Source organism: Neodiprion lecontei, chromosome 5 (assembly GCF_021901455.1).
Source record: "Neodiprion lecontei isolate iyNeoLeco1 chromosome 5, iyNeoLeco1.1, whole genome shotgun sequence".
Lineage (NCBI taxonomy): Eukaryota > Metazoa > Arthropoda > Insecta > Hymenoptera > Diprionidae > Neodiprion > Neodiprion lecontei.
Window position 1 is genome coordinate 18,838,653 of NC_060264.1, and position 13,055 is coordinate 18,851,707.

Sequence of the window (13,055 nt, forward strand, 5' to 3'; positions counted from 1 at the left end):
ATTGTGGTTACAATAAAAATAATAATCACAATAACCTGCACCAATAATATCTATACTATTACAGCATATAACGACCGAATTCGTAATAGAGAGTAGTATGAACTAGGCTATGTTAATCTACCCATCTCACTGCTTATTGTCAAAAACTAATTGCACAAAAACTAAATTATCCTCGATTTTACAAATGATAAAGATAAAACAGCTTACGAATTTACGTACTTCAATGAGTATAAATTGTTTGAATATCAGAAGATCAGAAAGCACGGTATCACATTATAAAATCATAACATATCATGTTCAAATCAGAATTCAAGACAGAACCAAGTAATATCAAGCTAATGCTATACGGCAAAGGAAAGCATTAGTTCCTATAAGTTACATTTGATTAAATCAAATTAGGAACGATTTATTAAATGTCAATGATATCGTACGATAGTTACGCCTGTAGAAAAATATAACTGCGTCATAAACTATAATAAGCTAGTTTGATCTAAATCAGATTGAGATTAATCGAATTGAATTTAGGTAATTGTAAGAATAGGAATTAAGTCAGTTCAAATGAAATGAACTAAATTAAACTATGTTTTGTTTAAACCGAATGAAAATAATCTAATTAGATGCAAGTTACTTGCAGACAGCGAATACAAAACGAGCATTGCTCACGAAACTGCTAAAATCCTTCAATCACGCACGTATAGTTATTACAACTACGTATAATCAACGAAATGGCTGCAATTACTTTGATATTAGTACCCAATTCCGAATTCCCCGAATGAAATTAGAATTTGTTTTGAAATGAAACCGATTCCTTTCAAGTATTTTCGCTTCGTTTCAATACAAAATACTTCACACCCGGAAATTATAAATTTGTTCCAATTTATCGAGAAACTCGTATTTATTTATAGATAATGAGCAACGACTAATGAGTTTCCAAATGGCTTATCTCCCGTCTTGGCATCAACCCACACTGCGTCAATCGGTTAATTATGTCATTGACCCCTAACAACAAATACGAAGATATTTTTCGATTGTAAGGACGCAACAAGTCTGTCGTAAGAACACAGAACATGCGACGCAGTTTATAAGCTTGAAACTTGTTTACCTCGTGTTGATTAGAACGTGGCAGCGACGTGGAAACATGTGAATTCGGCGAGTTAGGTCGGTAAGGTAGAACACGTGGCTAGGAATGACTGAAAAATCACAGTCCGCAACCTTTGAGGTTAGGTCATGTAAGACGCTAATATCGTTCCGTACCATCGAGCTTGCGAATACTGAATCAATAGATTAACTAACTTGCTAACGATCGAAGTTTAGCTGCGCTCATAATTATTCATACGGCAAGTCAAAATATCTCTTTTCTATTCTACTGATACTGAGTATGTATCGTTTTTACCAGAGTTACAATTCAGTTACTTTTGTTTATAGGTTTAAACTCATAGCGGGCTATTGATGATATCGGAGTTTCGGACACTAGCATCATGACCTCGTTGACAGCTATTCCTACCGTGTCGCGAATATCAAGCCGTGTTATTCGTATCCTCGGTTGCAATCCAGGCCCGATGACGTTGCAGGGGACAAACACGTACCTCGTTGGTACAGGACCAAGGTGATTACATCGTGAAAATATTTTGTGTTGAAATACTCTTCCTGCATAAATACTGATAATGTTAGTTTGTAATAAAACATTTATTGGGAACTTTGCATGTTGCAAAACTTCTATTTACACGGATTTCGGAGCAAGAAGAAAAGAAAATGTAAAACCTTGTTAATTTCCTTAAGTTACTGACTAGCTATTTCAAATTGTTTCAAACAAAATTCGTGACGATGAGGTCGAGTACTTGTCCTCAAAATAGAAACGTAGCTTTAAGGGAGGTTTTCTACTTTGTTAGACCAAAAAATGTTCGAATTTTCACAAATTATTGATGCGAAAAATATTAAATATAGATTGTTGATATTTGGCATACTTACTAACCGGTCTTTATTGAACGTAATAGTATTTTTTTAAGTTTGACAAAAGATGGCACTGGGAGTTGCAGGAACCGTGTATGTCGGTGCGCTGACGATGATATTCTTCGCTTGCGGAACTCCTAAGTCCTGAACGAGTAATCTGAAGAAAAAGTATCAAATATATTTTTACTTTGTACAATATTGTGTACAAGTTTAACTAAAATCAAGAATAAAAATTGAAAAATAGCAGAACAGTGAGCGTTCAAAGGGGATGTTTAGTTTTTCACCTAAAATTTTTGCAGTTTTTTGTTCATAACATGAAAGCGCTCGAATATTTTTGGATAATTTTAGTTCAACTAATGAAGATGTTTGTTGTACACGTTCCTGCCATATTTCATAACGATTGCTCATCTAGGATGTGCAGGGACACTTCCGGAAACTGAGAAAACGTGGTTTCGAGAAAAACGTGTTGAAAGTTAATCTGCAGTTTATTTTCGAACCCCAGTCATGCGTTTGGAGGTAAAAAAATAAAATCATGAGTTATAGAGTTAATTTCAATGAAAAAAATCTAATTTTTCTTGAAACTATAAATAATAAAGCCCTCAAACTCAGATTCTCTAAGTGTTTTCATTTTCTTTCAAAAAAACTCCTAATAATAGGTATGAGTTTAGACCGTGCAAGCTGTAACCCCCCCTCCCTCTAAGACGTCATCGCCCAAGTCTTTGAGCCAATCTTGCCTCTTTTAATGCAGTGGAATGTATGGCGGCAGCTTTTTTCACGCGTACCGTATCCCTTTTGTCTGCCATTATTTTTGCTTGGATTCCAATTGTGAAATTTGCTGAGCGTATACTTAAGCATTGGCTCTTTCCGATAAAAAGAATCGAAAACTTTTTTTATTCTGGCCCAACAAAGTAGAAGCCTCCCTTGAGGAAGAAGAACAAGAAGTGCTGACTGAAGATGTTAATTCAACGCAAAAAGAGTTTCAAGTTCGTACCGTTAACGTAACGAGACATTGAAATAAAATTCAGTATTTTGCAACTTTCATGTGAGTTTGAAGATATTCAGTTTGCAAAATATGCAGCGTCGGATTAACGCCTAGGTCGACTAGGCCCAGGCCTTGGGCGGCAGATTTTTCATGGTGGCAAATTTTTAGAAGCAGCACTGCCGTTTTTTTTCTTTTTTTCTTGTTAAGATTACATTATTACAGTTTTTGCCGTCAGATCGTGTTCCAATCATATTCGGATGAAATGATAATTAGTGGATACATTGTATTTTTTGCAATTGAAAAAGATCTTACAACTTCTACGTATTACACAGAGTTAATTGAGAGATTTGTTGCTCAAAAGAGTGGACGTAGACCGATGTAAAAAAAAAAAACTGAGTTACCCAAAACGTCATGGCATCGACTTATTGAACTATGCATTTTCTTTCATTTAAATAATAAGATATCGGAAAAAATACGTATCGGGGCGGCAGATAATTTTAGGGTCTGGGGGCGGCAGGTTCATTAATTCGGCACTGAAAATATGATCACGTTATGCCTTATTACGGCTTGTTAAACTATACGCAAACCTGAAGTTGCGAAATAACATTTTCAAATAAAAATAAATAAAAAAGTATCGCGTTATATTAAGAGGATGCTGTAGTGAGTTTTTATAGACCGTGTGAAATATCACTTATTTCGACTATACCGACGCTTACGCATCACTAACGCAAAAAAGCTCCAACTGATAGTGCCGTTCTACATACTATGTCAATTACGAATATCTGAAAAAAGTTTTGATTTACGTAACAATAATGCTAGGGAATGTATTCCTGTAATTCAATTACCATTTAATGCAGGTATACATTTCCTGGCGTTATTCTCGCATATAATCAAATTATTTTGGGTGTTCCTGTTTGGCATTGCATGTAGAATGGCCCTACCGTGGCTCTTCGCCAATTTTGTGAAAAAAGTGGGTAGATGCACCAGTTGTGGACGATTAAATAGAATTCTTTATTTGTTAATTTGGCTCGTATGTTACTCATTCTTACTAATCTTATCAATTACTTAACTCATTATCAAAATCTGACTTCGAGCAAGTTTTGGAACAAAAGTTTTTCATTACTCGGTACACTTTCTAGATTGAAAATTAGTATTCAAGTGGATCAAAACACCTCTGTACCGTTTGGGGCTATATCCCCAGTTTATATGTAATGAACATATATAGCTACAATCGAATAATTAAACTATGACCACAACTGGTACCTAGGTGACCAAAACCGATTACGTCTACTACATGAAATACGAATTAATAAATGATTGAAAGAAAACCGAAAATTTAAGACGGATTCTGATCGATGCGGGTGAAAAAACAACGTCGACCGAGTACACAAAGCACTTGACCGAGGTGCTTAGAAGCGAAAATGCAACATTGGAACACCTTTTGTTAACCCACTGGCACCATGATCACATCGGCGGTGTGTCGGCGGTGAAAGCGTTGGTGGAATCCACAGTAACCGAACCGAACAAGTCGAAAAATTGGGAAATTTCAAAAAGTGACCGACTCAGGGTGTCGAAGTTACCCAGGGCGCCAGATGACTTTCAAAATATCAGCGACGACGAACGTTCATTGAAATGGGAGGCCATGGAGAACGGGCAATCTTTTCGGACGGAAGGGGCAACTCTGACAGTTAAATGGACTCCAGGTCACACGACGGATCATGCATGCCTGAAACTCGAAGAAGAGAACGCGATTTTCAGTGGCGACTGCATTCTGGGTGAGGGAACGGCCGTCTTCGAGGACCTCTACGACTATATGGCTTCACTATCAGAGATCCTCGATATTTCTCCAAAACTCATTTATCCAGGACACGGACCGGTCATTGAGGATCCTGTGCCTCGAATAAAGTTCTATATCGCTCATAGGCACCAGAGGGAAAAACAAATCCTTGATGTCCTCTACAAGCACGCCACCGAGACACCGATGTCGGAAATTGACATAGTTCGACGTGTTTACAAAGTAGGTATCATGATTATCGTATTACTGATAATGTTTCGCATTATCGAGGGCTTGGCCATTCGGGAATTCGAGCGTTCATATGACTTCAAGTCTTAATTGTGAATTCCAAAGGCTTGATGAAGTCGAAAGATTGCAGAAAGCTTTCATTAAATGTCAAGTAACTTTAAGAAATCGAAAGACTTGAATTGAATTAAAATAGTTCAACAGACCTCAATTGAATTGAAAATGACATCACAAGACGTCCATTGATTTGAACGAATTCATAGAACTGCAATTGAATCGGCAAGACTTCAATTGAATTGAAATTATTTCAACCACTTCGTGATACCAAGGCTTCGGTCGAGTTCACATGACCTTAAATGACTTCACGTGACCTCAAAAATGGTTAAACTCTTCGTTACTGTGAATCTAAGGTTTTTTGATTTTTTTTTTTTTTTACTTTATGTAGCTACAAAACACAATTCATGTTTGCAGGACACCCCTGAGAACCTCTGGATTGCAGCTGCTGAGAACGTTAACCATCATCTGAAGAAGCTTCTGAAAGAACGGAAGGTCCGCGGGGATACGGGAGCCTGGCTCAAATGCGTTTGAATGTATGCAGCAATAAAAATGTACTGTTGATTTACAAACTAGTACTGTAAAGCGATATTGTAATATGTCATCACAAGCAATCTAACGCAAAAACAGAGCTCAAAATGTACATAATGTGATATGATACACAAAATATTCACTTACTTCAGAATCCATAAGCTTTTTTTTCATACCTTAAATTCTGCCAAAATACACAGATTTAACCTTCGTCTTCACAGAGAGGGAAAGAGGGATAAAGAGAAAGGAAGTAATAAACTGATATTGTCTTAAATAATTGAGGTGGTAAGTTGAATGCATAACGTTTGCGTGAGTTGATTGGCAAATCTGTTTCAGAACCGTTATGCGTATGTCACAATGAAGTTTGGAAGGTGGTGAAAATTTTGGGTAGGAAATTATCGTTGTGAACCATTTCGTATCAGAAATTTAGTTATGCGTCATTTATATAATATATATCTGATTAGTTTTGTGTATTACAACAAATTGACATGATAATTATATGCTTGTATGACAGATATAAAATATATATATATTTTTTTTATAAACGTTACCTCAAGATCATTAATAGATATATAGTTGTGTGTGTGTGTGTGTGTGTGTGTATACACACATATGTACACACACACACACACACACACACCCACGCTCATGTACGTATATATATATATATATATTTTAGACATATGAGTACATGTGTACGCGTATATCATCGTGCGTGTATAAAATCTGTTTCCTACTGTATAGGAGTGTACATATATACGTATATATGTATACACAAATGCATATATATATCCTAATTCTGGCGAGTATTCGGATTCTTGATCATTGGCATGAAACTTCTTATTGATCAAACTAAGGACCGTGAGGAAGGGGTATTTGGTTTTCCATTATTACGTTAGATTTTTTGCTACGTTTAGTTATGCTATGCGATTCACAATAAGCTCATTTCAACCAAATTTCAATTAAGCATATCGGTCACGTACTCTTTACGTCTTTTGAATGAGCGTGAGCAATACATCGTACCTGTTCAATGTGTGTGTATTTGATTGATATTGCAGTATTTATATACGCTTTCATATGTGTATGATTAGTGGTCATCATTTTTTTTTGTTTCTCATTTTTAATCGGCAAACTTTTCCACCTCATCAATAGCTATTGTTGTACTCCTAAAGTTAATTTTGTTACCACACATAATACTAGATATGTGTGTATGTGTATATATACATGTACAATCTCTTTGTCGCACTATTCATTGAATATATTTTCTTGCCTCCTTTTTTTTACTCCGTATATATAATAACATTAACAAACTCACATAATTTTCTCATATCGTCACTAATCAACAACACAATCATATTATTATTATCATTATTATTATTATTACTGAACAATTAAACTATAAAACTTATAACACTTACATAACACAAGAGGTGTATATAAAGATGTACAATAACAAAAATGATCCATTATATTAAATGAAATCAAGTCAAGAGCAAATTATTACAAACAATTCATAGAATTATAATTTTGTTTTACGTACAATTGGCAAAAGAACGACATCTTGCAATATTCAAATTCATCCATAGGACCACAACCGGTAATTCTATTCCAAAATTACGACCACGCTGATTAAAATTTTTCGATTTTTTTTTATCCGTTTTAATTGCAAAGCTAGGTCAACAAAGTTGTTGAAAAATGATATTAATAATAAACAAAATTGGCGTCATTTCATCGAAATTATTTACAATTTAAATCTTGTTCAATATTTTACTTACAATTATATATCTATTCATTGTATTTTCGTTTATTTGAGGAAAAAAACATAATAATAATCATAAATTTTTCATTTTACAAACCTGTAAAAATGAAGACACTGAACTTATAAATAATCGTAGACCCTGTTTCTTGTTTATAACTAGATTGGATGTCAAAGTATTATTTACCAAGTTTCTCCCCAATCCACACAAAAAATTTCGATTTTTATACTAGATACTGTGAAGATTGAAAGTTGTTTTTTCTAGTGCGGTTAAATTGGGTAATGGTAAGATAAAGTGATTCAGAATCATCGCGAATGCACGAAATTAGAAAATGCAGAAAAAGAGTGAATCATTTTAAAAACAAGGCGTCTTGTTATATATTTATTTTGTTGTGTGGATAAATATAAAAACGAATTAAAAAGAAATAATGACAAAAAAAAAACATTTTTAGAATAGAATTACGCCATATTCGGATCGCGTATGCATGAAGTTTTGTTGTTATCACCATTGTTGTTGTTGTTATTGTTATTATTATTATTATTATTGTTATTATTATTATTGTTATTATTATTATTATCTGCCCGATTATGGTTTTGACATAAAACATATAGGTAGGATATATAAACGTGTGAAATCTCTTAGCAGAAGAGAAGGACGCAGCCCTGGCACTGAGGAAATACACAAATTACGATATGAAAATACAAATAAAAATAGTAAAAATCATTACTACGAGTTAAAACGAACTATGTTCATGCAGGGTGTCTGCTAATCTTAGAACCCCAAATTCCCTGAGGTTTCGAGATTTTTCCAGGCAAGTTTTCAATTCTTACAGATATATCGGAGAGATGATTTTCCATTTGTGGCACCCTTTGCGGACGGAGCCGTGCACAGTAGGTCTCGCTACTGTAAACAGAATCGGGCGGCTGTTCGCGATCTCACGTCCGTAAAGGGTTAAACAATGTTACTCAGTATGAATATATATATATATATATATATATTAGGGTGGTCCTTATTTGGGGTGCTGATGAATTTCGACAAGTGCGCCCCCTAGACACGTTCGAAATAAATGAAAAAAAAATGTGTGCGAAAACGGAGCGCTGTAGTCCAATTAGAAGACGTGCCTCTAAGCTCGTTTTGTTTTTCATTTGAATAACATGGGATTTTTAGACTACTTCAATCATTATGTTTTAAAAAATTCTTTTTTCACATAAATCTGTTGTTCATGGGTACAACTACGCGTATATTTTTCCACAAGTCGTTATCACAACCTTTACGCCCCCCCATCCCCCTGATATTATACACGACGGCAAATTGATCAACGTGAGAATACCTCTTTTTAGCCGCTTGGTGCTTGACAGTATTTCACCAATTAAAAGGCAGTCTTATCTACGTCATAAGTTTGTAAACAAAAATAATTGTACATGTGGGAAAAAATATGTATTTCAATTAGTGTATTTCAAAACACATCGTTTATACTTCATACTTTTTTAAAAAGTAATAATTAAAATTAAAATGTTTTGATCGCCGTCTGTTTTTTTGGATCGGAAAAGATTTTACGATATTCCGAGATCCATGAACAACAGATTTATGTGAAAAAAGAATTTTTTGCGTTCATGGGGACAACTCAAAAACATAATGACTGAAGTAGTCTGAAAATCCCATGTTATTCAAATGAAAAACAAAACGAGCTTATAGGCACGTCTTCTAATTGGACTACAGCGCTCCGTTTTCGCACACATTTTTTTTAATTTATTTCAAACGTGTCTAGGGGGCGCACTTGTCGGAATTCGTCAACACCCCAAATAAGGACCACCCTAATATATATATATATATTTTTGCATGCATGCGATGGCTAAATTTTTTCATACTTCGATCTATAAAAAAGATAGTATCTATTTGTAAGCTTCGTATTTATAAGTTGATTGAATTATTAGAAAAATAAAAATTTCTATTCGTCAAAAAATTCCCTGAGATTCCAGGATATTCCAGGAGAAAAAAAAATCCCTAAGAATTAAAGAAGTTCCAGAATTTTCCAGGTAGTAGACACCCTATCATGATATATTATAATAGTAACAAAATTTAATTGTCGCGCCCGTTGCGCCCGTCTCACTTAACAATAATAGGTTTCTGTCCTTCATCGTCAATTGAATTTAACAGGGGAGATAGGATTTGTTCCCGTGTGTGTGTGTGTGTGTGTGTGTGTGTGTGTGTGTGTGTGTGTGTGTGTGTGTGTGTGTGTGTGTGTGTGTGTGTGTGTATTTATGGGCTATTCCGCGTCAACCGGATCAGTCATCTCTCAGATATTTTTTTAATTTGGCAGGTGGATTGTGTAGGGGGAGTTAGATTTTTGTGCCAAAGCGCGAATCTCATAATGCAACATTCGATTTTTTTATTAACAATAACAAATTAGACTCCCATTTTTTTCAAAAATTCATAACTTTGGCAAAAAATTAGATACGATATAGTTTTTTTCTTCAAATTACGCGGAAAGCTCCATAGAATTTAAAAAAAAAATACGAAATGGTAAAAAAAAGTTGTTATCAATTGTTTATTTAACAATTAATTTTTTAAAGATTTTTAAAACAGTGACTGACACGATCAAAAAATTTTTTTTAAATTCTGACATGTTCCTTGAACTGTACTACAACTTGTGAATTAATTCCAGAGGAGTGTTTTTTTTCGTTTTCGAGTAAAAAATCATTAAAGGTGTCGATGCGCATGATGTCTTTACGTAATGGCGGGCGGCCGGTTGCCGTCCACCGCTACCCCGCGGTGGCGTCGCCGCGTTATTTTGGAGTCATTTTCACGATGTAGGACATGATTGAAGAATCTAAAAAAAATACAGTACCTTCACAAGGCCTGCTCAAAGCTATAAATGAAGTTTCAAGAATGTGTTTTTGTTTTAAAATAAGTAGCAAGTTATGTAATTATTATCATTTATGTGCACTCTCATGGTGTGTAACCGTTATTTTGAATCTCTGTAATGAAAAAACGGTGAAAAACACATTCCTGAAACTTCACTTATCGCTTTGAGCAGGCCTTGTGAAGGTACAGTATTTTTTTCAGATTCTTCAATGATGTCCTACATCGTGAAAATGACTAAAATAACGCTGCGACGCCACCGCGGGGTAGCGGTGGACGACAACCGGCCGCCTGCCATTACGTAGAGACTCGGCGCGCCGCAGTTTCATGCGCATCGACATCTTTAATGATTTTTTACTCGAAAACGAAGAAAAACACCCCTCTGGAATTAATTCACAGGTTGTAGTACAGTTCAAGGAACATGTCAGAATTGAAAAAAATTTTTTTGATCGTGTCAGTCACTGTTTTAAAAATCTTTGAAAAATTAATTGTTAAATAAACAATTGATAACAAATTAAAAAAATATCTGAGAGATGACTGATCCGGTTGACGCCGAATAGCCCTTATATATCCAGTTCAAAAACCGCTTCGTTACAATCTAAAAAAGAAATATTAGTTTTTTTTCTTCTCTTCTTTCTATCAACTTTCATCAATCTAATTTTACATAATTGAAAAACAAAATAAGTCAAATAAATAAACACGTAGTTTACTTTCAAGGCACTTTTGTTTTGTCCCAAATAAAATAATAATAAGAAACTGAAAAAAAGATTTAAAAGATCTCCAATTCAATTTAAGTGGTATACTAGGACCTCGATTTTACGGCCTTCGATTTAAACGACAGTCCTCGCCATGCCGAATTTTTATCGATCGGTTTACCGCGTGATGGAAGGTAGTGGGACGTTTCTGGTCGCCGTGGTAAGGCCCGTAGCGTATATATATATATAGATACATATTGTGAACCGCGGTGTCGATTGTTTCGAACGGTAATAAAACAATAACGTTCTTTAGTTTCTTTTTTCTTTTTTCTTATATGTACACATTCTGAGTAAACAATTGTTAACAGTTAGTCTCAATTTTTTTTACTTCATATACCTTTCAAAATTATGGGGATGCCCTGGTCGAGTTCGGTGTTGACGTACATATCTCCAAATATCGACGTCCATGTATGTCAAACACGAAAATGGGTTTAACAACCCCATCCTACACGCGATTCTGAACAAAAACACTCTTGAGACATTTTCATTTGACATAGAAATAAAAAAATGACGTGAATTCTACGAATTTACTATGACAATTTCGTAGAATTTATAGCAGTTCTTTATTTCTGTGTCAAAGAAAACGTATGAGTGTTTTTGTTCAGAATTGCGTGTAGAATGGATTTGACATTTGGAAATACATACGTCAACGACAAAATAGATCAGGGCACCGTCTTAAGGTGTTTGAGCACAGGGCCATGTTGCCGATTTCAAAGTATTTACGAAAATCCATCCCATTCTTTCGTGAAACATCGGTTCGGTGCAAAATGTTTTGCGATACGATAGATCTTGTGTTAGGAAGTGTGCTCTGGTGACTCAAGGCCGATAAATTATCACATGAATTGATAATTGAATAATTTGCCCAGCATAACCACAAAAACTCGTCTCGCAGAGAAATAAATAGATGAAAAATCTGTATGATGTTTATTCCGGCCTAGCTGACCGGGATGCAGTTTCTGACAATATAATAATACACGATCATTTTATAAATTCCAAATCGATTCAAAGTTTCAAAATAAAAATAAATTATCCCAATCCTCGTAAATGTTCAAAGCACCTTAATCATTTTGCGAATTTGGGGGGAGGGGGTTAGTATATATGTGTATTAGAGTAATCCAATATAGCACCCATATCGACATCGATACTACATGAGAAATCCTCCTTGGGGATCAAAACAGCTGGGATTGATATAGCTGAGAAGGTCATGCTCAGACATAGAAGTTAATTCCTGTGGCAACATGCCCCCAGCATCTTCAGGTTTCCTGGCAGGTGGTCCAGCGTTGCTGGGATTAACAGGCCCGCTGGCAGTTACAGGCACACTGACACCTTGGCTAGAATTGCCCACTGGCAATGTCGCCTTGTTGGTAACTTGCTCGACCATGGCACCCTGTCCAGTCGGAGACTTCGGCAGAATCCCCTCCATGGCGGTGTTCATTAGCTGTGCGCTCTGCGTCGCAACACTGTTGAGAATATTCTTTGTGGCAATGATCGCGTGCGCTGTCGTCGTAGTTATTGGACGATTGTTTATTATGTCCTGTGTCGCGTTTGTTATCACTGAATTTATCGCCTGCTCGGCAGCTGTTGTCAGCCTCTGCTGGCTTGGCTCCTGCGCTGCTCCACTGGCCAGGGCCGAACTCGCTTCGGCAACAAAACCTGCCGGCTGGCTCAGCATCGATCCTATGTCTTGCTGAACCGCATGCTGCATTGCCTGTGCTGCCTGTGCCTGCTGCACCGCTTGCTGAACCGCCTGGACTTGCTGGACCACTTCTTGGGTCGCCTGCTGAACCGCCTGTTGAACAGCCTCCTGCGTAGCCTGTTGGACCGCCTGCTGCACCGCTGGAACCGCCTGTACCTGCTGGACTGCCTGGACCTGCTGGACCGCGTGCTGGACCACCTGCGCGTGCTGGACAACCTGCTGGACCACTTGCTGTTGCGCCTGCTGAACTGCCTGAACTGCCTGCTGATGTGCATGGGCCACAACCTGCTCAACTTGCTGCTGAGCCTGTGCCATCACTTGCTCAACCTGTTGGACTTGCTGCATTGCAGCCACTTCCTGCTGTGCAAGAACCTGCATCTGCTGGATCTGTTCAGCTGCTGAGGGAATCGGCTCGCTTGGTACCTGGTGTTCGGACAATTTGGATTAT

The 13,055-nt window shown here is 36.5% G+C and overlaps 2 protein-coding genes across 3 annotated transcripts in view; one reads left to right on the plus strand and one right to left on the minus strand.

Annotated features, from left to right (window-relative positions):
- The first annotated feature begins 1,171 nt into the window (after positions 1-1,171).
- Positions 1,172-6,001, plus strand: LOC107223603 (endoribonuclease LACTB2). The gene is made up of 4 exons (XM_015663334.2): positions 1,172-1,337; positions 1,424-1,606; positions 4,274-4,949; positions 5,424-6,001. The coding sequence occupies exons 2-4, from the start codon at positions 1,479-1,481 to the stop codon at positions 5,538-5,540; spliced, it is 921 nt and encodes a 306-aa protein (XP_015518820.2). The 5' UTR covers positions 1,172-1,337; positions 1,424-1,478; the 3' UTR covers positions 5,541-6,001.
- Positions 6,002-11,818: 5,817 nt separating this feature from the next.
- Positions 11,819-13,055, minus strand: part of LOC107223604 (nuclear factor of activated T-cells 5) — a 65,239-nt gene continuing 64,002 nt past the window's right edge. For both annotated transcript variants that reach the window (XM_046741798.1, XM_046741797.1), the window contains exon 7: positions 11,819-13,030. In XM_046741798.1, coding sequence (XP_046597754.1) covers positions 12,056-13,030 — 975 coding nt within the window. In that variant the 3' untranslated portion in view covers positions 11,819-12,055. The remainder of the gene's footprint in view (positions 13,031-13,055) is intronic.